Genomic DNA, 22,800 nt, shown 5'->3' on the forward strand with positions numbered 1-22,800 from the left:
CCCCGCGCTAACTCAGTGCGGGCGAGCTCTGGTGTGCGGGGCATCCTCCCGCCTCATATCCCGATTTTCATCTCAACCTGTCGCGGACTATACCCACATAGATAATAATTTTTGGCGCAAAGTACCTACTTAATTAATTATTCTTAAAAGATTATGGTTAATGGGTAGAATAAATTAAAATCATTAAAAACAAAAGGATCTGTCTTTGGGAGCTCTGTCTAACACATAGACTGTCTAACAACTTTTTTTTGTACCTAGGTCTCTATAGCTTTTTAACCGACTTCAAAAAATTCTCTTTGATGTTGCTTAGCAACGGTAGGTAAGTATAACACATAACATTAGCGAACTAACAAAAGCAAAACATTGTCACACATTTAGAATACATATTTAAAATAAAATATGACTCAGAGACGTGATATAATATCAGCGGCTGTACCTGTAACCAAGTAACAAAAGCAAAATGATACTTAAATATTAATTATACCTACCTAGTTAGTACCTACAGCTACCTAATTAAAATTCTACCTAATCATGAAAGTCAATTTAAAATTATACGACAACTTTTCTGACGTTTAGATATTTGAAAAAATAGTTAGAAAATAAATAAAAAATCAATAGATAATAAAGTTATGGCTTGTAAAGCATCATTCGAACTCCACCACAACTTTCCAAAACTAGCAGAGGAAACTGGATTCACATTTAACATACATAAACCACGAGTTCATATTAATTGGAACAAAATAAGTAAGTTAAAGCTTCGTTCGTAGTTAAATATGTGTAGGAATAAAGTTTCTTTTTAATTTTTGATGTTTTTAACACTTTTTTTAGAGCTTATCGACATTGAACATTTAATAAGAGACAGAAAATTTGTTTTGGTTGAACAACACATCAATGATGTAAGTCCGTTTTCCCTTTTACGCCAAATAATTATTATGATTTCATAATGACAAACAATTCTAATTCTTCTATGATTCAGTAAATGTAGACATTTCATTTTATTAATAGATTTTAGACTGTGTGCTAGAATCAGAATTTGATGTGAGGATTCTTGATGAAGGTGTTTTGAAGATATTTCGCTTAGCACAACTGGCAGTCGAATATCAGCAGTTTTGTCGCCATTACCTTGACCGTAGTGTATTTATTCTTAAAGAAGAAGTTACTAATTTGCTACAGGTGGGTACAAGTTAAGATACCCTTTTCACTGCTTTCAAATTTAAATTACCGTAGCTTTCACGGCAAGAAATGTACCTTTCTTCTGTTGGCTAACGCACTTAATTTTTTATTTTTTATTCAGGAGCTTGATGAAGCAAAACAAAAACTCAGGGAAAAAGAAGAGGAAAACAGAAAATTAAAACGAAAATCTAAACATTCCATTCGGACACCTTTACCTTATGGCAATGAGAATATAGCTACCATGATTTTGAAAACCCTAAATCAGAATAAAGGAGAATTATTTGCGTCTACATCCCAAATAGATTCAATACAATACAATAAATGCAATTATTGTGAAAAGGTGTTTTTGAATCAACTTTATTTAAAAAGTCATATTTCCAGAAGACATGCTAATGTTCTTGAAATACCCCAAAGAGATACGACTGAGGGAGAAGTAAATAATGTCACCAATACAAAATTAGCTAACGAAGTTGATGAGCTAAAAACGAAGCTAAAACAAATGGAAGATCTCATTGCAAGTAAATACAATCCTAGCACTCAAACCTCTATTGATGGGGTTTCACAGCTGCATACTGTTAAAAAGGATGAAGTTATTAGTGACAACAAATGTACAATAGAATTGAAAGACGCTGAAGTCTCAACGAACGAAGATGGTTATATACTTGATAAAATTCAGGAATGGAAGAATGAAGAACATCAAAAATACAACGAAGAACTGAGTTCATTGCGAAAACAAATAATAGAAATCATGAGTACTAAACAAAAACAAGATACTACGTCTGCACATAATGATATAAAGATGATGGAGCAATTACACGCTACTATAAAACAGCAAGGAATTGAAATATTAGCATTGAAAAATGAGATAATTAAAGAAGAATGTAGTGAAAAAGAGAAAACAAAGGCAATTGAAGAGCAAATGGAGTTTTGGATTAAACGAGCTGAAATGCAATCCAACGAATGTAAATTATTGCTACAAAAGTTAAACGATGTTGCAAATGAGGCACAAGAATTTCAACTTAAGGCAAACACAGAGAAAGAAAGAGCGAATCGGTTAGAAAAGTTGTTACAGAATCATCTTAACAAAACATCACCAAAACAATCAGATTTGCTAAATGAACAAAATGTAAGCTCATCACTAATTCTATATTCTATTCTTCACAATATTATTTTGGGTTTTAAATATGAACATATTAGTGTAAATTTAGAAAGAAGGCATAGTACCTAGTTACCACTAGGTACTATGCCTACCAATTTATTTATTTTCGTCACTAGATGATGCCTGCTACTTCATCCATGTGAATTTAGATTTGCAGAAAACTCTGTGGTGACTCTTTGATTTTCCGGAATAAAAAGTAGCCCATTAGTTTGACAAAATTTAGTACAGCCCATCCTTACTGCAGAGATACTACTATTTGTTTACCTTTCGTCAAAATCGGTTTACGGTACATGACAGGCTGTGAAAAAGTAACAAACAGACACACTTTTGCGTTTATAATATTAGCATGAATTAAAAAATTTAGAACATGATGCTAAACCAGCATCTTTACTACAGATTTCAAAACAGATTAAAGAGGTCCATACAAAAAGAGAATTGAAGACTACAAAAGATGTGCAAATGAAACCTACGGCAGACGTCATGGCTCTGAAAAAGCTGCAGCAAAAAGCACAAGAACTACTAAATATCGATCAAACAACCACTTCTGATAGTTCGAGTGCGAATGAAGAAATGAACAAAATTGAACAGTCCAAAAAAATATCAGAATGTGATGATAATGTAAGAAAGAAAAAAATATTTGAAAAAGTAAATCACGAAGATACCGCCAAACCTAAGTCTAAATCTACTTTACAGATTTTAGATAAAGAGGAACAAGTCAAAAGTAAATATACGGAAAAGAAACAGATAACTAATAAATCGAAATCCGCAGTACATACAACATCGAAGAGAGGAAACGGATACGTTTATGTTCCCGGCAGGTACTTACCTACTTAATTAAATTTTCTCCAAACTGTATTTATATCTCACTTACAAACTAATAATATAATTACTGTTGATAAAGTGTTTTCAAATAATAAAGTCCATTATTTTACAGTCCACTAAAAATTGTAAGAGCAAAAGTAACTGAAGAGGTAAATCATCGCTTAATTTCTCTCGGAGTGGATCCGCTTAGCAGCAGATTGCCCCAACATGTATTTCAGAAACAACGGAAGCTCTTGCAAGAGCAACAAGAGTGTAAATCTAAGGTTATTCGCATTGTTTTAACAAATAACAAATTAAGTAGGCATGGAATTTTTAGTTTTTAACATTCTAACACTTTTTTCAGAAATGGCCTTCACGTGATAATGTACTGCATTCTATAATGTGCCATTTGGATCAAAATACAAACAGTACGAACTCGATTCAACGAAATCATTACTTCTCACCAAATAAGTCTCATAAAAGTTTCAGTCTCTCTTCAGTTTTATCAAATGTCAAAACAAAGGCTTTATCACTAGTTAAATCTAATGAGCCAAGTGTTAAAACAAACAAGTCGTACGATGACGTAGCAAAAAAAGCAATGGCTTTGCTGAAAACTCCTCCAGGGTCTGCTCAATCTAGCCCTTTATATCAACGTCGTACTACACTTGATTCACCTGAAAAAAAGCCTTATGTTTTGAAAAGTAAAAATGCTCGATACCTGTCTTCTAAAATAAAAACAAAGAACAAACCAGCAGAGACTAATCAGATTACAGATTCTAGTAACGAAAGTTATTCTGAAAATGATGAGCAAAATAAATATCAGCAGTCATCAAAAAATGGTAAGAACCTCTTTACATCTCCGGAACATCATTGTATAGATAATGTCGATAGCCGTAATTCTGCCAATCAAAAACGGAATTTTCTCCACGAAAATGTATTGAAATCAGAAGCAATAACTGTAACCACAAAAACATTTTTAGACAATAAAAACAATAGCAGTGACGATGTTGAATCTATAGTTGATATATCACCAAGAAAATTTGTATCTGAGGAACATCTCAGTAATCCAAAACAAACAAAAGGAGTGTTAAAAAATGCATCTTCTACGTCTTCTCTTAACAAGAAGAAGGTTTTGTTTGATATGGACGCGATACAAATGAAGTCTGTGAGCGCATCTCCATCGCAAAGTATAACAGAGAAAAGTGACAGTAACGAAAAAAAATATGAAACGAGTATAGTTAATTTAGATACTGAGGAGTGGGATATATCAAGGTAAGTTAAAATGTAGTCAAAATAACTTGTAGATAATAAATATCCATAAATTGAACAGCTTAACCATTTAACAATTTTATTAGTCCAGATGAGAAGAACTTGAAATCTTCGTTTTGAGTCTTGAAATTGACCTATATAGTCACACGAGTCTACTCATGTGCTTATAGTACGTACGTTGGTGTAGGTGACACAATTACATTATTACTTACGTACAGTAAGTAGCAGGCAAGAAATATTGTACATCGACCTTTAGAATGAGATTTCGGCTTTGTAGAGGCGTTGGTTCTGTCACTCATACCCTATGTTACGTTTTGTCGGTCTCGACGACGGAGAGCGCTTGTCGCTTGAGAGAAAGAAGTTGTTAGAAACAGACAGCGGTTTCTGCTGTTTCTATCGATCGATGTACAATATTTCCTGTCGGGTAGGTAACTAGGTACCTACTGTAATAATGATTTTCAGAAATCAAATTTCTTACAGCATAGAAAACGAACCTATAAGAACTATTGGAACCAAGACTCAAAGTTTGTCACATACAAGCCCAAAAATTGCAGAATTAAAGAAAACAATAGAATCACAATTATCACGACGCAATCCAACGCTTTCCACGGCGCTAGTAGGAGGAGTTGATGTTTTAGCTGCACCGATGCAAAAAGCAGCAAGCCATGGAGGCAGTAACACTAGTCTCGGCAGTTCAATCCTAGACGATACAGACAGCGGACCAGTGCTCGATCATAGGGCAGTCGTCAAACCGAGGGCAGCATTTGAACAAGACGACAGCGAAATAGAAACATCAGATTTAATTAATAGTAAAATAGTGAATAGGAAATATTGAAATCATTAGCTAGGCGGATAAGAAAAATATACCAAATACCATAATTAAGTGAAACAGTCGAAGTACTTACCTACCAGTAATTACTAAAATTTGACCTGTTTACCTTCATTATACTTAAATGCTGCATCGTTTCTATAAAATTCAAGTCTCTTACTCTTACTTCGAAATCACACAAACATAATATGCCATATCGACGTACCGCCGCGTTCCTGTCCTGGACGTTACCTATTAAATTAATAATAATATAAAAGTAATATAATATCGAAAAAAATGGTCAAGTGTCAGAAGTCAGAACACGCAAAGGTTTTGGCGGTCATTTTTAGAGGTTGGTACTTGGTAGGTAAGTTATGTACCTACTTATTTTTCTAAAAACTGTCCAGAAACCTCTGATTTTAAACTACCTACCCTACCTAAGATATCACTCGAGAAAGTAAGCCAAAATATTTTCGAATATTTTTTTTCAAAATTTGAATTATGCCGCTGCTGTAACGATAATACCTACGTTTCTATAACTTTACATACCTATTTAATTGATTATTTTTAAAACGGGTGTGACACGACATCCGGACTGGGCGAAACCTTCCTGAGTTCCTTTCCAGATTTTACTAGCGAGCCCTAAAAAGGGATTGATGTAGCAGATTACTGAATATTGGTTTCGACTCGTTGACGTTTGAAATTGAACGAAATACAAAACCGGTCTAGTGAGAGTTGGATTCAGGATTCGCATACGAAGGGTTCCGTACCATCGTACAAGATGAAGATATACTTAACCCTTTTACGTGGAACATTAGATTGAATAAATCGTTTTTTCGTGAACACTTTTTTTTTTGAAACGGTTTTCTGATTTTTTCTCTAATAGAAATACAAATACAAATACAAATTTCTTTATTGCGAATATGGGTAAACAGTTGAGATGTTACAAAACCAAAAAGGTACAGCCAAATTCTGCCTATTAGCATGCAATATGTTATGTTATACATCGAGTTCTGATTGTTCTACTTGTGCTATAAGACCTACCTACCTACCTTTCATGATTCTAGGTCAATGGAAAGTACCCTAAAGGTTTTCTTGACAGACAGACAACAAAGTGATCATATAAGGGTTCCTTTTTTTGAGGTACAGAACCCTAAAACCGGTCAAGTGCGGGTAGGACTCGCGCACGAAGTATTCCGTACCATCTGATCAAAAGTGTATTTTTCAATTTACATGGCAGCCATTTTGACATTACTATTTGCTGTTATAGCGCAATAGAAATGCACACGCTGTAAATTTAAACTACACCTATCACGGTTCATGAGAAACAGCCCGCTCACAGACAGACGGACGGACACGCTTAGAGTCCCGACTCCCGTTGCACCCTTCGTGTACGGAATCCTAAAACATCTACCGTTCCTACCGTTTACAAAATAATGACTTTCAGTTTTTAGCGACTAGCTAGCGTGACTACAGGGTGTGCGTAATCCCAGCAAAATAATGTCGAATTTCTGGATTTGAGTTGGATAGATTTTTAGTGCGTAACGTCGTGTAATTGTGCGTGAAAGTTTTAAATTTGTGCGTCCAACCAATAAGTAGATATTCGAAAAAAACGCGTTCTGCCAGGAATACGTCATCCCAGCTACACATTTTTTTCCCAATGGACGTACGAGAAAAAAAATAGGTCCATGAATTAGTGCGTTTTAAGAGGTAAATGTGCGTGCTAAAATTAAATTTGTGCGTCATAACACTTCGAAGATATTCAGTTTTTTGCTGGGATGACGTTTAACCATTTCTTATATCTCTTAAACGGTTAAACGTATAGACGTGATTTTTTTTACACATATTGCTATGAATTTGTGCGTAATGTTTGTAAAAACAGAATTTAAAAAAAAATTACCGTTCAGTTTTTATAATTAAAAAATAAAATCACGTTATTAGGTCCTAGTACTTTAAATATGACCTCTAAAGATAAACTTATACCGTTGATTTGTCCCTTATAACGGCCCACAGTATCTTATCAAGTTTCATTGGAGTATTTTAAGTATTTATTGAATTATGAAGAAAATTACTACGACAGGACACGATATTTTTAGACATTTAATTGGTCGAGTTTTTTATGAGTTGGCTAATTAAAATTTCTACCAATAATTAGTGCGTCAGCTCATTTATCCATCTGCAAAAATATAGCCCAATACACAGATAAATTATAGAGATATAATCAAAAACCTATAAGATGCGCAATACAATGATAAACCGACAAAGTTTGAATAGCCACAAAAAAGCGACCGTGTCATATATCGTGCTAACCTTCCAAAATTGATAGTATTGTACCATTACTTTTTTAGCACTTAAGTACATGTACGTACATAATAGTTAGTGAAAATTAAAACAACAGAACAGTTCAATATATTTTTTATTTTCTAAGTTTTAGTTGATCAATATTCTGACTGAATACCGATTGTAAATTAAGTAGGTAATCTAAAATTATTGTATTAACATAATTTGTCATATTAACATAACAATAAAAATAATCAACAGTAACAAAATAGTAAAAAAATCTAGAAATAGAGATAAATCACGTTGAATCAACTAGTAGCTGGTGCAGTGCCCCATATTTTCCCTAACCTACCTAAGAATTTGCGTTACCTAAGTTACGTGCGAAAAAACATCTAGGATGGATCCCTCTAAAAGGGAACAGCTGTATAAACAGCGAGCGTCGTCAAGAACTACATCAGCAAGCCCAAGAAAAGGACAATCACAAAGGACAGGAAATAAAATAACTGTTAACTCTAATTATAATAGGAAATAAAATATCTATTAACCCTCATTTATGTTTTATTTTAGTGAAATAGTAGGTAGATCTTCAAAGTTTCAAACAAGTTTTAAGTTCCTACATTCTTACGAAAGACATACCTACTAGGTACTGCCTTACATTAAGTAAGTGGGCTGTATGTGGTCAATACGTAATTTCAAAAACTAATGATTTTATGTATTTGTAATGTAAGTAGGTGCATAGTGTTTTAAATATAACTAGATACAGCCTATAGAAAGCTGTCCACTAGTACACTTGTAGCTCTATCGGTTTATGCCACAGATTCACGGCGGATCCTAATTGCGACGTTGCCAAACTTAATAGCATGGCTTGTAAGTAAAGATGGCTGTGGTCGGAACCTTTGGTACCTATTAGTTTTAAAATTCAGTTTTATTGCCGTGTTTTGAAGACGAACGGGTGGCTTAGTTTAACAGTTTCCAGAAAACTATATTGTTTAATTATGGCTTGTGACCAGACAATAGGACTGTTTGCTTTTGTTTGTTAAAATCCCGTGGGAACTCTAATATTTCGGAATAAATGTAACGGGTCACTTATGCAAAAATCACGTCAATCTGTAACTCTGTTGCGGTGTGATGGAAGGACAAACCAACAAACAAACATATTTTATAATAATGCTCGCATTTATAATTTTAGTATGATTAATAAAAAGCTTAATAATTTTGTGCGCACATGTACCAGAAAAGAAATGGCACAATACTATCAATTTTGGAAGGTTAGCACGATATATGACACGGTCGCTTTTTTGTGGCTATTCAAACTTTGTCGGTTTATCATTGTATTGCGCATCTTATAGGTTTTTTGATTATATCTCTATAATTTATCTGTGTATTGGGCTATATTTTTGCAGATGGATAAATGAGCTGACGCACTAATTATTGGTAGAAATTTTAATTAGCCAACTCATAAAATACTCGACCAATTAAATGTCGAAAAATATCGTAGTCCTGTCGTAGTAATTTTCTTCATAATTCAATAAATACTTAAAATACTCCAATGAAACTTGATAAGATACTGTGAGCCGTTATAAGGGACAAATCAACGGTATAAGTTTATCGTTAGAGGTCATATTTAAAGTACTAGGACCTAATAACGTTATTTTATTTTTTAATTGTTAAACGTCATCCCAGCAAAAAACTGAATATCTTCGAAGTGTTATGACGCACAAATTTAATTTTAGCACGCACATTTACCTCTTAAAACGCACTAATTCATGGACCTATTTTTTTTCTCGTACGTCCATTGGGAAAAAAATGTGTAGCTGGGATGATGTATTCCTGGCAAAACGCGTTTTTTTCGAATATCTACTTATTGGTTGGACGCACAAATTTAAAACTTTCACGCACAATTACACGACGTTACGCACTAAAAATCTATCCAACTCAAATCCTGAAATTCAACATTATTTTGCTGGGATTACGCACACGACTACAGGCCCCTACCTTATGCGTGTACATAGATATGAACTTGCCCAGTTTTTTCTAAGAATATTGTAATAATATATTTTATCAAACAAATGTTGCAGATTGATGATACCTATAAGCACAGCTTTACGATATAAGACTAAGCGCGCACATGGAAATAAAATCATATCACGAAAATAACTATACCTACGTGTACCACGATTTATCATCGCACTTCGGCCACCTGTATCGAATTACAGGCGGCCGAAGAAGATATCGTGCCGCCCGCGCCATGAACGCAAGACGAACATTATTTGCATCAAACCGTATTGCTATTATAAGTCGCATGCGTTTTTTTCGTAATATGTGGATGCTATTGTATTCTGATGGAACTGAAGATTTTCTTCGCTACGATTTATTTCCGTAGTGCGTGCTTAGCCTAAAATTGATAGGTATGCGAGTTACGAAGTATCTTGTTGATGTTCTTCTAAATAATTGATGTGTAAGCAATTAAAATTAAAAATCAGCATGGATTTTATAACTTTTATTGATGTTACGTTTAAATTTATGTCTCCTTCTTTGTTTCCGTCTTGCCACCACGGATTCTTCCGGTTCTGCGGGCAGCAATAAGACCAACCTTGCGACCAGCAGATGTACCTCTCTTGACAGTCGAAGCCTTACCTGGGTAACAAAGGATTAATTAAATTAAATTGCACTTCAGTTTGTATTAAGAAGTCGACTACCACAGCCACGGTCGCGACGTTGGTTCTTCTCCTTGCTCTTCTACTATACGCGCTAATACCTAAATTATTAAACCGCGCTAATAAACCAGGCGTTATTAATGCACTATACGCATGTTCCCCATACATGACCCGCCAGCTTTACTTAAATAGGCATGCGCTTGACAGCAATTAAACCAAATAGGTGTTGACTGATGATGCAGCCGAAGGTGGAGCGCGCCTGCCTAGAAGGTGACTATCCACTCTTCTTTTGAAGTCCCACAATATTATCATTGGCGAGGAAAACGGAAAGGCATTCCATATTCTAGCAGTGAATATTAAAAACGAGGCAGCAAATAATTTCGTACGAGTCCGTGGAATTTAGACTACGTTATAGTAGGCGACAGATTGAAATGGCAATCGGGGAGGACATGGCCCGTATACCCGCACAACCCGGCGCGGGGTCCCCCCCCCCTTCCGTAGAAATTCTGTTAAATTCCTCCCCCCCCCTTCCGTAGAAATTCTGTTAAATTCCTAACTACCTTCCTACTTTTTATAGATTTTAACTTAGAGGATTAACGTAAAACCTAGGATCTGTAGAGTTCCTGATTTAAGCTATTCATCATCAACCCATCGCCGGCCCACTACAGAGCACAGGTCTCCTCCTCTCAGAATGTGGATTTTTTGCCATATTGCACCACGCTGCTCAAATGTGGATTGGCAGACTTCACACACTTTTGAGAATATTATGAAGAGCTCTCAGGCATACAGGTTTCTTCACTATGTTTTCCTTCACTGTCAAAGCAAGTGATATTTAATTGCTTAACACACAACTTTGAAAAGTTAGAGGTGAGTGGCCGGGATTGAATCCCAACCTCCCCTCTCCATACATACGCCTTAACCACTAGGCTATCATCGCTTTTTTCAAAGACAATTGAATTTGCTGATATGTATAGTTTAATTTGATAAATGGCCACTTACCTATGTGTTGATGGTTACCACCACCGTGAGGATGCTCCACAGGGTTCATGGACACACCGCGCACGTATGGCCAGCAGTTACGTTTGACCTTGTACTTGTGATACGCACGACCAGCCTTCAGGATAGGCTTGTCAATACGTCCACCACCAGCGACAATACCTGTGAAATTGTTTACAGTCAAAGTTTGTAAGCTTATCATAAAATAATCGCTAGTAAATTAAAATTTGTATACATCAGAAAGAGCCTCTGTGTAATCATAGAATATTCAGAGTAGGTAAGTAAAGATCATCATTACCAAAATCTATACTAATATTCATTATCCATACCAGGGGTGTTACGGATATTCACATCCGCAAATGCGGAACACTCCCATTAATTCAGACATCCGTATCCGCATCAATTAATGCGGAGCTTTTAAGGCTGCGGATTCATATTTACAACAAGTAACACCTGCAAAGAAAGTGGGCGGGGGCAAAGGCGCGTGCCTCGCGCGTTTGCTAGTTGATATCTTCGTTCGCTAATGGACCAATTAAAAAGTGTACAATGGTACCCAATGGGTGTCACGGATATTCGCATCCGCAAATGTGGAACATTCGCATTAATTCAGAACTCCGCAGCCGCATCAATTAATGCGGAGCTTTTACGGATATGGATTTTTATTTGCAACACGTAACGAGTAACGACCTGCAAAGAAAGTGGGCGCGTGCGTTGCGCGTTTTTGCTAGTTGATATCTTTGTTCGCTAACTGACCAACCAAAAAGTGTTACTTTGGTACCCAACAGAGTGCAGATGCAAAAATCCGTAATATTTGCATCCACATCCGCAAATACGGTATATTCGCATCAACTTCGACATCCGCTTCCGCGGAGGTGAGCTTCTAGTAATTCGCATTCGCATGTCAATGATCCATACCAATACTGTACTAATGGCTAATGTTTGTGTCAGAAAAGTTAAGTTTCCAAGGATTTTCAAAACACTGAAACGTGTACGGAGTTGCAGGCATCATCTAGTTTAGTCATAAATTATATTATATAGTATAAATTATCCATATTAATATTATAAATGCGAAAGTGTGTCTGTCTGTCTGTCTGCTAGCTTTTCACAGCCCAACAGTTTAACCGATGTTGATGAAATTTGGTACAGCATTAGCTTACATCCCGGGGATATTACATACTTTTAATCCCAGAAAATTAAAGAGTTATAGGGATTTATAAAAACCTACATCCACGCGTACGAAGTCGCGGGTGTTATATTACGATAAAATTGGATACATAATTATTATGCTAAAATTCATCTAATCATAAACTTGGGAGACCGAGATAAATATTTGTTGTGATATTTAAAACAGAATCGTTATTCCGTTTCCGGATTCAATGTCAATGTACTAAGAGTGACATTATACTAAGCTATTGTCAACATACAGTTGACGCGTTTTTTTTTTTCCGTCAGCTGGTGGTTGAAAGCACGTGTTCTTGTGGTTTTTTACTCCTAGCTGAGACTTGGTGGTGGTATCTGGTGAGTTTTGTGTGTGTTTCGTTCGTGGGAAGGGGAAGGAATGGGCGTGGATAGTCCAGGGGATCCTCCGGATCCGACATGCTCTGATCCGTCACAACCAAAGGAACGCCCTAAAAAACGTGTAGCTGAACCCGTCATCCAACCTACAAAGCGAGCTGACATTGAACTAGACCAATCGTCGATGGAATCTATCCAAAATATTTACACCCATCCATCGATGACTATTACGGATCGCACTTACGGGTTAAACGACGCAGGCCCATTTATTGTACACGTGATGCGAATTGAACCTGATCCTGCTGCTGGATTAACTCTCCGCCCAATTAAAATCGGTTTACTTCTGGCTAAGAATAATATTTCTAACATAGTACGAGATGGTGTAAAAGCGGTAGGTAGAAATCGAGTCGCTATTGAGTTCAGGAACAGTGGTGATGCCAATGCTTTTCTTCACCACCCATGTCTACAACAAAACAAACTGAATGCCACCATACCCGCGTTCCACGTAACTCGGATGGGACTCATTAGAGGAGTCCCTAAAGAGTGGTCTATACAGCAACTGGCAGAGGCCATAGAACTTCCGGATAACTGTGGGATCGTCTTGAAAGCAAGACGTCTGAACCGTAAGGTAGTATCAGAGGGTACAGCAACATGGGTCCCCACACAATCAGTCGTTATCACATTCAGAGGCCAAGTTTTGCCCAAAAATGTATATGTGTATTATACTTCCATGGTGGTGGAGAAGTACCTTCTCCCCACCATTCAGTGTCACAATTGTTGCAGATTCGGTCACACAAAAAACCAATGCAGAAGCAAGCCCAGATGCTTCAGGTGTGGCCAGGAGCATTCTGGCGATAGTTGTCAAGATGAGTTCCAATGTGTACTGTGTACAGGCAAGCATGTAGCCACATATAAAGACTGCCCGGAACACCAAAGACAACACAAAATCAAGCTAATGATGTCCGATAATAATATTTCATATATAGAGGCTTCAGCCCAGGTTCCCCCAGCCCGTAGATCATATGCGGACATAGCAGCGACTATCTTTGCCCCCTCAGTGAGTGAGCCCCTTGTCAGTAGGAATCCTGCTGCTCCCTTGCCCCCCAAATCGTACAGAAAAACAGTTTTAACTACCCCAAGACATAGACCCCCACCTTCTAAAGGATTTGATAGGCTCGCCCACAATTCAATTACTAACATCCCATCCTCTCCCTCTTCAAATGGTTGTGCCCTCAAAAATCAAACCTTTTCAGTTTCAAATGAAGACCTTATGGAAATCCTTGTTGCACTACTAAACAATTGTATCCTGAAACCCAACAACAATATACCGAACAACGTGGCGGAAAAAATCGTTAAACTGACAGACATATTTAAATCTCAGAACGGCCCAGCCGATCCCAATCCTACAATGGAATATTAGAAGTATCAAAAATAAAAAACATGAATTAACTTCACTCTTAAAAAAATACCACATCGCCATCGCTGCCGTCTCGGAGACATGGTTGAGACAGGAATCCTCTTTCAGGATACCAGGCTTTGCCTGTCTCCGGGATGATAACGATGGATATGGTGGATGCACTTTATTTATAAAAAAAACTTTAACTTACTCTCAACTTCCTTTGCCACAGCATTCACAGGAAATTAATGTGGTTGCTGCCAGAGTTGTAAATAAAACCATTGTTTCCATTTATATTCCCCACCCCAACCCTAATCTTGAAATTGAACTTTTATCTTTGCTCTCAGTACTTCCTTCCCCCCTGATAGTACTAGGGGATTTTAACTGTCATCACACTTCGTGGGGGTCATACTATTGTGACTCCTTTTCAAACTACTTAATAGATATTTTTGACAAGATTAATGTATGCTCCCTCAACGATGGATCCCCAACACATAGAGTTTATCCCGGCCAAAACCCTCGGTCAGTCCCAGATCTCTCTCTCTGTTCTCCCAGTATCGCAAACACCATAACTTGGGAAGTCCTGAGCAATTCTTATGGTAGCGACCACTATCCAATCTTAATATACATGACTCACCACATATCCCCCAAGCCTGCCCCAAAACCTCTTTTAAAATACAGGATAAACAATGTTGACTGGAGCGCTTTTGCCGAGTCAGTAGATAGTTTCTTATCCCAACTGGAACCTGTAAATTTGGAAAACCTCTCAGAAAATTACAACCAATTCCAACAGGCGTTAGTGAATGCTGCAGACATTCACTTTCCAATTAAACAATATAAACAAAAATTTTTATCACCTCCTTGGTGGGATTCTGAATGTACATCTGCAGTGCAGCTGAGAGAGGAATCAGAATTGGAATACAATAGAAACATGACAATAGAAAATTTCATAGCCTTCCAGAGAAACTCTGCTAAAGTCAGAAGAATGCTTTCCAAAAAAAAACATAAAGGCTGGAAAGCCTTCTGTGACAGCTTGTCTCCCAGGTCCCCGTCTTCTCTGGTTTGGCGGAATATCAAAAGATTCAGAGGATCTAGGACTATAGATTCCCCTTCTAATGACCCATCTCCATGGTTACACGAATTCGAAACGAAATTAGCTCCACCCTTTCGTCCAGATCAGGATTATTTCCCATCAACTAGCATACCCCCCCCTTCACATAGATTAGAGCAACCCTTCTCCCTTGTAGAACTACAAATAGTACTAAAGGAGCTGAAGGATTCTACGCCTGGAGAAGATGGTATCCCCTACTCCTTTATAAAGAACCTAAACATCCTGGGTAAAACTTACTTTTTAAATATAGTAAATAATATATTTATATCAGGTAATATACCAGAACCCTGGAAAACTCAAGTTGTTTTACCAATCTTGAAACCGGGAAAGAATCCTTCAGAACCTACTTCATATCGCCCCATCGCCTTGTCATCCACCCTCTGTAAAATATTTGAACATATGGTAAAGAATAGATTAGAATGGTATGTAGACAGCAAAGACATTTTGGGTAAAACTCAATTTGGATTCAGAAAAGGTAAGAGTACTATAGATAGTTTAAGCATGCTGTCTACTGATATACGTCTTGCTTTCGCGAATGGAGATTACCTGGTGGGCATCTTTTTAGATATTACCTCTGCCTATGATAGTGTTAATCTTCCACTACTCAGGCGCAAAATGCTTAATCTGAGTATCCCTGAGAGGATTGTGCACTTTGTTATGAATCTGTTCATGGCTAGATCTATCAAAATACGTATAAATGAAGAGCTCATGCCACCCAGAACTGTCTGGAAGGGTCTCCCACAAGGATCCGTACTTAGTCCTCTGTTGTATAATATTTATACGTATGATTTGGAGCTGGCGGTGAATAGCTTTTGTAATACACTGCAGTATGCAGATGACCTGGCATTATATATCTCAAGTAACTCAATCTGTGATGCAGCTGTTAACTTAAACTCTGCTATGTAATACCTTTGCATATGGCTTGAAGAACATGGACTAAGTCTCTCTCCTTCTAAAAGTAATGTTCTGATCTTCTCTAGAAAAAGAAGCATTCCGGATATAGAAATAAGATACGAAGAGCAGATTATCGAAGCAGTTCCGGCAGTAAAATTTCTGGGCGTTATACTAGATGCAAGGTTAACAGGAAAACAACACTTTAATTATGTAGCCCAAAAGTGTGAAAAAGGAGTCAACATAATGAGAGCTCTCTCTGGAGTGTGGTGGGGATCTCATCCATACTGCCAGAAACTTCTATATAATGCTATAGTTAGAAGCCACTTCGATTATGGCACCTTTATCTTTGAACCTTGCAATAAAGATGGTTTGGAAAGGCTAAATCTAATCCAAGCAAAATGCCTGCGCATAGTTCTGGGTGCCATGAAGTCTTCACCCAAAATAGCCCTGATGACAGAATGTGTGGACCCTCCTCTTGATCTAAGAAGGCAGTATTTATCAGATCGGTTTGTCTGTAAACTAATCCAAGTGGAGTCGCACCCACTGATACCACAGTTGAACTCAATGGCACAAAAGGTTAGCACTGAAGAATACTGGGCACATAAAGACCCTCCTAGACTGGTAGAAAGCTACAGGAGATGTAAAGACTTACAACACCCAATAGCCCAGTCTCCTATATTCCCTATATTTAACTGTTCATTTGATGCTTTAATTTACAACCCCAATATACAACTTGACTTTGGCATTTGCAAAGACGAAGTTGAGGCAAACACAAAGTTAGGCCAAATTTTAGACCAAAACTGGCAGGGGTGGATTCTAGTTTTTACTGATGCCTCTAAATTAACAGAAAGTGATAGTGTTGGTTCAGCAGTATGGATTCCAAAGTACAATATTGCCCTTTTATTTAGAAGTCCTCCCCAAACATCAGTATTCACCGGGGAAGCTATCTGCTATTGCCATCCTTGAGGCATTAAAATATGTTAAGACTCACAGCTTAAATAAAGTTTTAATATTATCGGATTCAAAGAGCTGTTTGCAAGCAATATTGGGTAATATTTTCAAAAATAAAGTCCAGAATTTTCAAATTATTTTAAATATAAAAGAAACATTATACCATTGCCATAACAACGGTTTAGATATAGCTTTAGCATGGATACCAGGCCACAAAGGCATACAAGGAAATGAACAAGCTGATATGTGGGCTAAGCAAGCCATACAGTTAGGATCCCCAACATACAGCTGTATCTTCCCAAGAGACCTCATCCCTCTGGCTAAAACTTACATGCATAAGGACTGGAATGTAAGATGGAATACTACCCAATTAAACATAGCTAAACACTATAGATATATCCAGCCCAATATTCCCCGGAAACCCTGGTTTTTCAAATCCAAAAAACTAAATAAAAGGACAATATCCGTTCTATGTAGGCTACGATTAGGTCACATATGCTCCCCAGTGTTTTTAAATAAAATCAGGGTGAGAGATAGCTCGCTTTGTGAATGTGGTCTGGATGAGGGAACAGTCGAGCACATATTTTTCAACTGTACTAACCACCCCATATCTTTGTACGAGTTTCTACCCCATAATATCCCTCGCCCAATTCATTTCCCTTATCTCCTCTCTTTTTCTAACCCTTCGATCCTAAGATGTCTATGCAATTATATTAATTTGTATGATATTAAATTATAATGTATCTCTAACATCAATGTTTAATGTCTTAACGGTCATGATATTATTAATTGTTATATTTCCTTTATGTTAAACTAAAATCATACTAATTGTCCAATGTATAAACTAACAACTTGTGTTGTCCTTATGATGTCTAGGTCTAACAAAGGTTTATATACACTGTAGTCTGTGGGTTAGAAAGAAAAGTCTCTCATGAAAGGAATTCAAGAACCAAATTACAACGATGTTTTCTCCACTGAATTGACATTGGCGGAATTATTGCGGACAACAAAACCGCAGTACATAGAGCCATAGACAAGAAAAGAAGAACATACAGTTGGCAATAGCTATTATGTGAAATAATAATGTTGTGTAAACTGTCAATTTAAGTCGCTTATTATTATTGTAAATTATGAATACGTAGACCATCAATGTTACTGATTTTATTATTGTAAATTGGGTGTGTCAACATACCTTTTGTCAACAAACCTAAAATAAATAATGATTAATATTAAGATCATGTGATAGTCGACATCCGCCTTGTTTGCGATGGCAGTGTTGTAAAAGTACCCTACCTCGACAGAGGGGACAGTCTTGTATCGACAGTCAATCTGTGAGGTTCTTCAGCCCAGAGCAAACACGGCGGACTTTACTAAAGTTAAGTATTCTTATATTTTATTATAATGTACCATCTGGTACACAGTACCACGTACGTAAACGTTTTAGGTACTGTGTATGGAATCTGGTAATCGTAATGTTTTTAAAAGATGTGTGTTATGGAGTTTCTTTGCCCTTTCTTCTCCATGACTAAACACCTTAGCGAAATGGGTGGTAGATTCATTTTAATATAAATAGATCAATGCTGAACAATACAATTCAATTATTATTCGACTTGGTTGGTTTTACTTCTGTATTTATCACCTACCCTCTTGTGCTATTTATTTTATACATTGAGATAAAAGTAAACACTAGGTTGTTAGCTTCTAATTATTATAGAAGCCTGTTTAGATGATTAGGATTCTTACTTTGAAATAATACAGCAGATGCTTTGCTTGATTTTTAATTACTTAGTATTTGGCCTTACCTGACATATAATTGATAAATGATAACTTTCATTAGTAATCATTGGATTTAATTTATCATCACTATTAAAGCCCACTGTCTTAACTTCTTTATCTAAATCTCACACGGGCATCAGCTAGTAATATTATGTGGTTTAATATTAAATATTTTATAATTCCAAAAGTCTGTAATCACCTTCACATGGGTTGACTGGTATAGCTTATTACAATTTTTGTAGATTTTTTTTTTGGAAATAAAATATAGCCTGAATTATGCAGCTTTCTACTGGTGAAAGAATTTTCAAAACTAATTAAATAGTTCCAGAGATTACCCCCTACAAACAAACTTACAAACTTTACCTCTTTATATTAGTATTTATTTATGTATTTGTACTTACCAACCATCCCTCTGTTGCTAGAGGGCAGAACTTTCTTGGCACCAGAAGGCAGCTTGACCCTTGTCCGTTTGGCATCAGGGTTGTGCCCAATAACAGTGGCAAAGTTCCCAGAGGCACGAGCCAGCCGACCCCTGTCACCCATCTTCTCTTCCAGGTTGCACACAATAGTACCCTCAGGCATAGCACCCACTGGCATCACATTTCCTAAGGAAACATTAGATATTAACTGACTTGTCTTATCAACACCCTACAAAATGTTCAGCTAAGCTAAAGTTTCGCTAGCTTATTTTGCATGAGGTCCCATGGGACCCTATGAAATTTTATCCTACCCTACAAGATTTAAGACTGATCTTCCTCTTCACTAAATCCCATTTGTTCCATAGAACTTGACGTCATCAGACAAATGAGATAATTTTATCCTAATTTGAGTCCTACATGAGCATTTCACCTCGACCTTGCTTGTCTTTGACATACTGTTGGCACCCTTCTGGTACGGAACCACCATGAAAAAAGAAAAGTTTGTTTACTTTGTTTCATAGAACAGTTAAAGAAAGAAATAATCTCAATTATTCTATGGAACAAATTAGGATAAGATTGTCTCATTTTGTCTGATGACATCAAGTTCTATAGAACAAATGAGACTTACCCCTTGTGTGATGCAGGTGTGTATGTGTGCAAAGTCCCTTGCAATACACTCATACAACACTATATTATTGTGTTATGCCTAATCTTTGACAATACCATTCCCACCTTTCTATCTTTGTTGGTAACTATTATGCACTAACAACTTCAGAACTTATCCCCACTGTCATGAAGCTTCCCTGTCCACTTTTTATTTTTTACTCCTGCTTGTTAAATAATAAATAAATAAATAAAATAAAAAAATTCCATTAAACTTTTACAAGTACTTTTGAATCGTCAAATGCATCTACCACTGGATCAAAATGCCTTTCCTATCGAGTTACAATTTTTTGGCACAAACAGCAAAATAATATGGGAATGGCAAATGTGCTTTTGGTGTAAAAAATACTTGTGGCTATGCCAAAAACTTTTTTTACCTAGATCAAAGAATATAATATGGCAGTAGTTTTCCGAATTTACAATAAATACTGACCAACTTCCAGCGTAGCTTTCTTTCCACAATATACAAATTGGCCTGTGTAAAGACCCTCGGGTGCAATGAAAAGCTCCTTTCGCGTCTTGAACTTGTATGGATCACGGAAGTGCACTACCGCCAATGGGGCACCTCTGCCAGGATCATGAATGATGTCCTGAAATTAAATTATTTCACAATGATTTGAACCTAACTTTATAATAATCCTTGTCCCTGGTAGAAATCACTATTGAGAGATAAAACTGGCAAACAAAACAACAAATTGCACAAAATAAACTTTACAGGAGCAAAAACCTAAATAAAAACTGTTGAAACTTTACTGTAAATTATACCATTTTGATCACAATTACAAACTTAGTTTTGCTTTGAAATGAGCTTAGATTTGTATTAACACTAGCATTCAAAGCAAAGATAAGGACTTCTTTAGAGGACAATTCAGATGACATGTGACTTTTAAACAATGCATAAGAGAAGTAAGGTTGTGTATGACACATGTCAACCTAATCATCCTCTAAAGCAGTCCCTATCTTGACTGAATTCCAGTCTTAGTGTGCCAACAAAGTCAGAATAAAAGAAAAGAAGTATTATGATTACAAGTGTAACTACACCATTTTGTTTGCCAGCTCTTCAAATATTATAATACTTTGGTACATCAGAAAGAGCCTCTTGTGTAATCATTATAGATTCAGAGTAGGTAAGTAAAGATCATCATTACCAAAGCTTTACTATTAACTTAGTTTCAAATCCTAGTTCCTTTCCTTACAATAATATGATACATATATAGTATTCGACCATAATTAAACGGAAAGCAATCAAACATTAATTTTCAGTTTTGAGATAGAAGGTGAGGTTTAAAGATTTTCTTATTAGTTACCAGCTATTGTTTTACTGGTGCCTATTAGGTAATGTATTTTTTTAAAGCATTACCTAAATATTTATATATTATAATTATCGCAAAATTTGGTTCGTTTATTGCCGTAACTATGATCATTTAATGTATATAAAGCCACAATTACAGCAGTAAAGCATTTAACGTAGCTAACAGCCATAATACTATAAGCAGGACGATTTAGTCTCACCTTTACAACACCTTTAATGTAACCATGACGTTCAGCATAGTCCAAGGAACGGAGTTTAGGGGCTCCTTTCCTCTTCTTCGTATGAGATACGAAGACTGAACCGGCACCTTTTCGCTGAGCCCGAATCACACGACCCATTGTCACGTCCCGTTAACCCTCACTGTAAACATGTTACACTTTATTACAGGAAATAATTACATTGTCCGCTTAATCATGTTATTTCAAACTTTATTTTTAAGGGTTTGAAAATAAAACAACGAAATAAATCATGATAACTTCGGATTAAAAAATTATACCATCTATTTACGTACATTTTCAATGAGGGAAATTTCGGAAAGAAACATCAAAATCAAAAGTTCAAACTGACACAGCTGACATTGACAATGACACGAGTCAGTGTTTCCATATGTAAATCGAGAATTACCGTGTTCAAGAGTTAAAATTACGGTGTTTCTAGATTAAATTACGGTGGATTAGCTAAAAGAATACCGTGTAAATTACCGTGTCATTTTTAAAAGAAAAAACGTCACGAATTTGCTTTTTAATCAACTATTAATATTATTCTGAATCTGACTCTCCTAGCATAGCAATATCTTTTTCACATACGGATTTATTCATATTAATATTTTGTTAAATCTCATTAGTTTTACATTTGACTCCTTCCTAATTGCTTGAATAAGGACGAAAATAGATTGCTGAGATTTGATGCTTAAACCGAGAGCAAGAGAAATGTTGCCATTATGAAATATGCTTAGGTGAATGAGATTCGTACTCGTATTACGCAGTATATTATGAATTCTTAACGTGATTTTGTATTACGGTGACACGGTCAAGGTAATGGCCATATTACCTTGACGGTAGATTAGGGCTGAATTACGGTGCATCTACGGTAATTACCGTGTACATGGTAACACTGACACGAGTCATTAATGCATGAGACCCATCGATATTAGAAATTCTTTGATGAGACCATATAGACCATAGAGATTATGAGACCGACTCCCTTTATACACTGTAGTCTGTGATGCTGTGATAAGACCCAAGTAGATAATCTATGATGAGACCTCAACAGTCCTTATTCTGAGCCTCAGAACAAGGGCTATTAGAAGTAGGTAGCCCTATTGTGACACTTACTGTTAGAGCGAGATAGCTAAATGCATTTAAGCTCTTGTTAGACCGTGACAAAATGATTATGTTTTGTCCTGGCCTTGTTCACCGTGGCCACTTTTTTTTGTTTGCCAAAATGTATTTGTACGTGAGTATTTGGCAAACAACGTGAAGGGTAGAAGGAATGACATTTCACTAAAGAATTTGCAAGTACTACTACGTAGTAAGAAAATCTGCTTGAGTGAGAGGGACTGAGGGGGCCACGCTAGTTGCAAATCTGGACATATCTGTGCATGAGACCCATGACCATATA

The 22,800-nt window shown here is 36.5% G+C and overlaps 3 protein-coding genes across 6 annotated transcripts; 2 read left to right on the forward strand and 1 right to left on the reverse strand.

The window, feature by feature from the left end:
* Window positions 1-17: 17 nt before the first annotated feature.
* On the forward strand, window positions 18-9,967 carry LOC117997050 (cilium assembly protein DZIP1L-like). Of its 4 annotated transcripts, none has more exons than XM_069498278.1 (9): window positions 18-744; window positions 829-896; window positions 1,006-1,173; window positions 1,295-2,299; window positions 2,729-2,950; window positions 3,026-3,150; window positions 3,267-3,417; window positions 3,498-4,405; window positions 4,883-9,967. In XM_069498278.1, exons 1-9 carry the CDS (start codon window positions 630-632, stop codon window positions 5,235-5,237), a joined length of 3,117 nt encoding a protein of 1,038 aa, XP_069354379.1. In that variant the 5' UTR covers window positions 18-629; the 3' UTR covers window positions 5,238-9,967. The 4 variants fall into 4 exon arrangements, with proteins under 4 accessions (XP_069354379.1, XP_034841117.1, XP_069354380.1 ...); XM_069498277.1 differs by having other exon boundaries at window positions 304-319; window positions 577-744; window positions 2,729-3,150; XM_034985226.2 differs by having other exon boundaries at window positions 2,729-3,150.
* Window positions 9,968-9,975: 8 nt separating this feature from the next.
* RpL8 (ribosomal protein L8) lies at window positions 9,976-21,806 on the reverse strand. The gene is made up of 6 exons (XM_034985240.2): window positions 21,692-21,806; window positions 21,381-21,540; window positions 20,302-20,458; window positions 19,188-19,391; window positions 11,147-11,305; window positions 9,976-10,127 (listed from the first exon to the last, which is right to left on the reverse strand). Exons 2-6 carry the CDS (start codon window positions 21,516-21,518, stop codon window positions 10,012-10,014), a joined length of 774 nt encoding a protein of 257 aa, XP_034841131.1. The 5' UTR covers window positions 21,519-21,540; window positions 21,692-21,806; the 3' UTR covers window positions 9,976-10,011.
* LOC138402268 (uncharacterized) lies at window positions 12,595-14,093 on the forward strand. Its single transcript, XM_069498317.1, has one exon. It carries the CDS (start codon window positions 12,702-12,704, stop codon window positions 14,076-14,078), a length of 1,377 nt encoding a protein of 458 aa, XP_069354418.1. The 5' UTR covers window positions 12,595-12,701; the 3' UTR covers window positions 14,079-14,093.
* Window positions 21,807-22,800: the final 994 nt, after the last annotated feature.

The sequence above is a fragment of the Maniola hyperantus genome, chromosome 4 (assembly GCF_902806685.2).
Source record: "Maniola hyperantus chromosome 4, iAphHyp1.2, whole genome shotgun sequence".
NCBI lineage: Eukaryota > Metazoa > Arthropoda > Insecta > Lepidoptera > Nymphalidae > Maniola > Maniola hyperantus.

Bases quoted from the DNA above. Each gene is read 5' to 3' on its own strand.
- LOC117997050 (XM_034985226.2), top strand. From the start codon at position 630: ATGGCTTGTAAAGCATCATTCGAACTCCACCACAACTTTCCAAAACTA. The intron at 3,151-3,266 runs GTACTTACCTAC...ATTATTTTACAG, and splicing joins TACGTTTATGTTCCCGGCAG to TCCACTAAAAATTGTAAGAG. The intron at 4,406-4,882 runs GTAAGTTAAAAT...AATTTCTTACAG, and splicing joins GAGGAGTGGGATATATCAAG to CATAGAAAACGAACCTATAA.
- LOC138402268 (XM_069498317.1), top strand. From the start codon at position 12,702: ATGGGCGTGGATAGTCCAGGGGATCCTCCGGATCCGACATGCTCTGAT.
- RpL8 (XM_034985240.2), bottom strand. From the start codon at position 21,518: ATGGGTCGTGTGATTCGGGCTCAGCGAAAAGGTGCCGGTTCAGTCTTC. The intron at 11,306-19,187 runs GTAAGTACAAAT...ACAATTTCACAG, and splicing joins TAGCAACAGAGGGATGGTTG to GTATTGTCGCTGGTGGTGGA. The intron at 10,128-11,146 runs GTAAGTGGCCAT...TTTGTTACCCAG, and splicing joins TGGTAACCATCAACACATAG to GTAAGGCTTCGACTGTCAAG.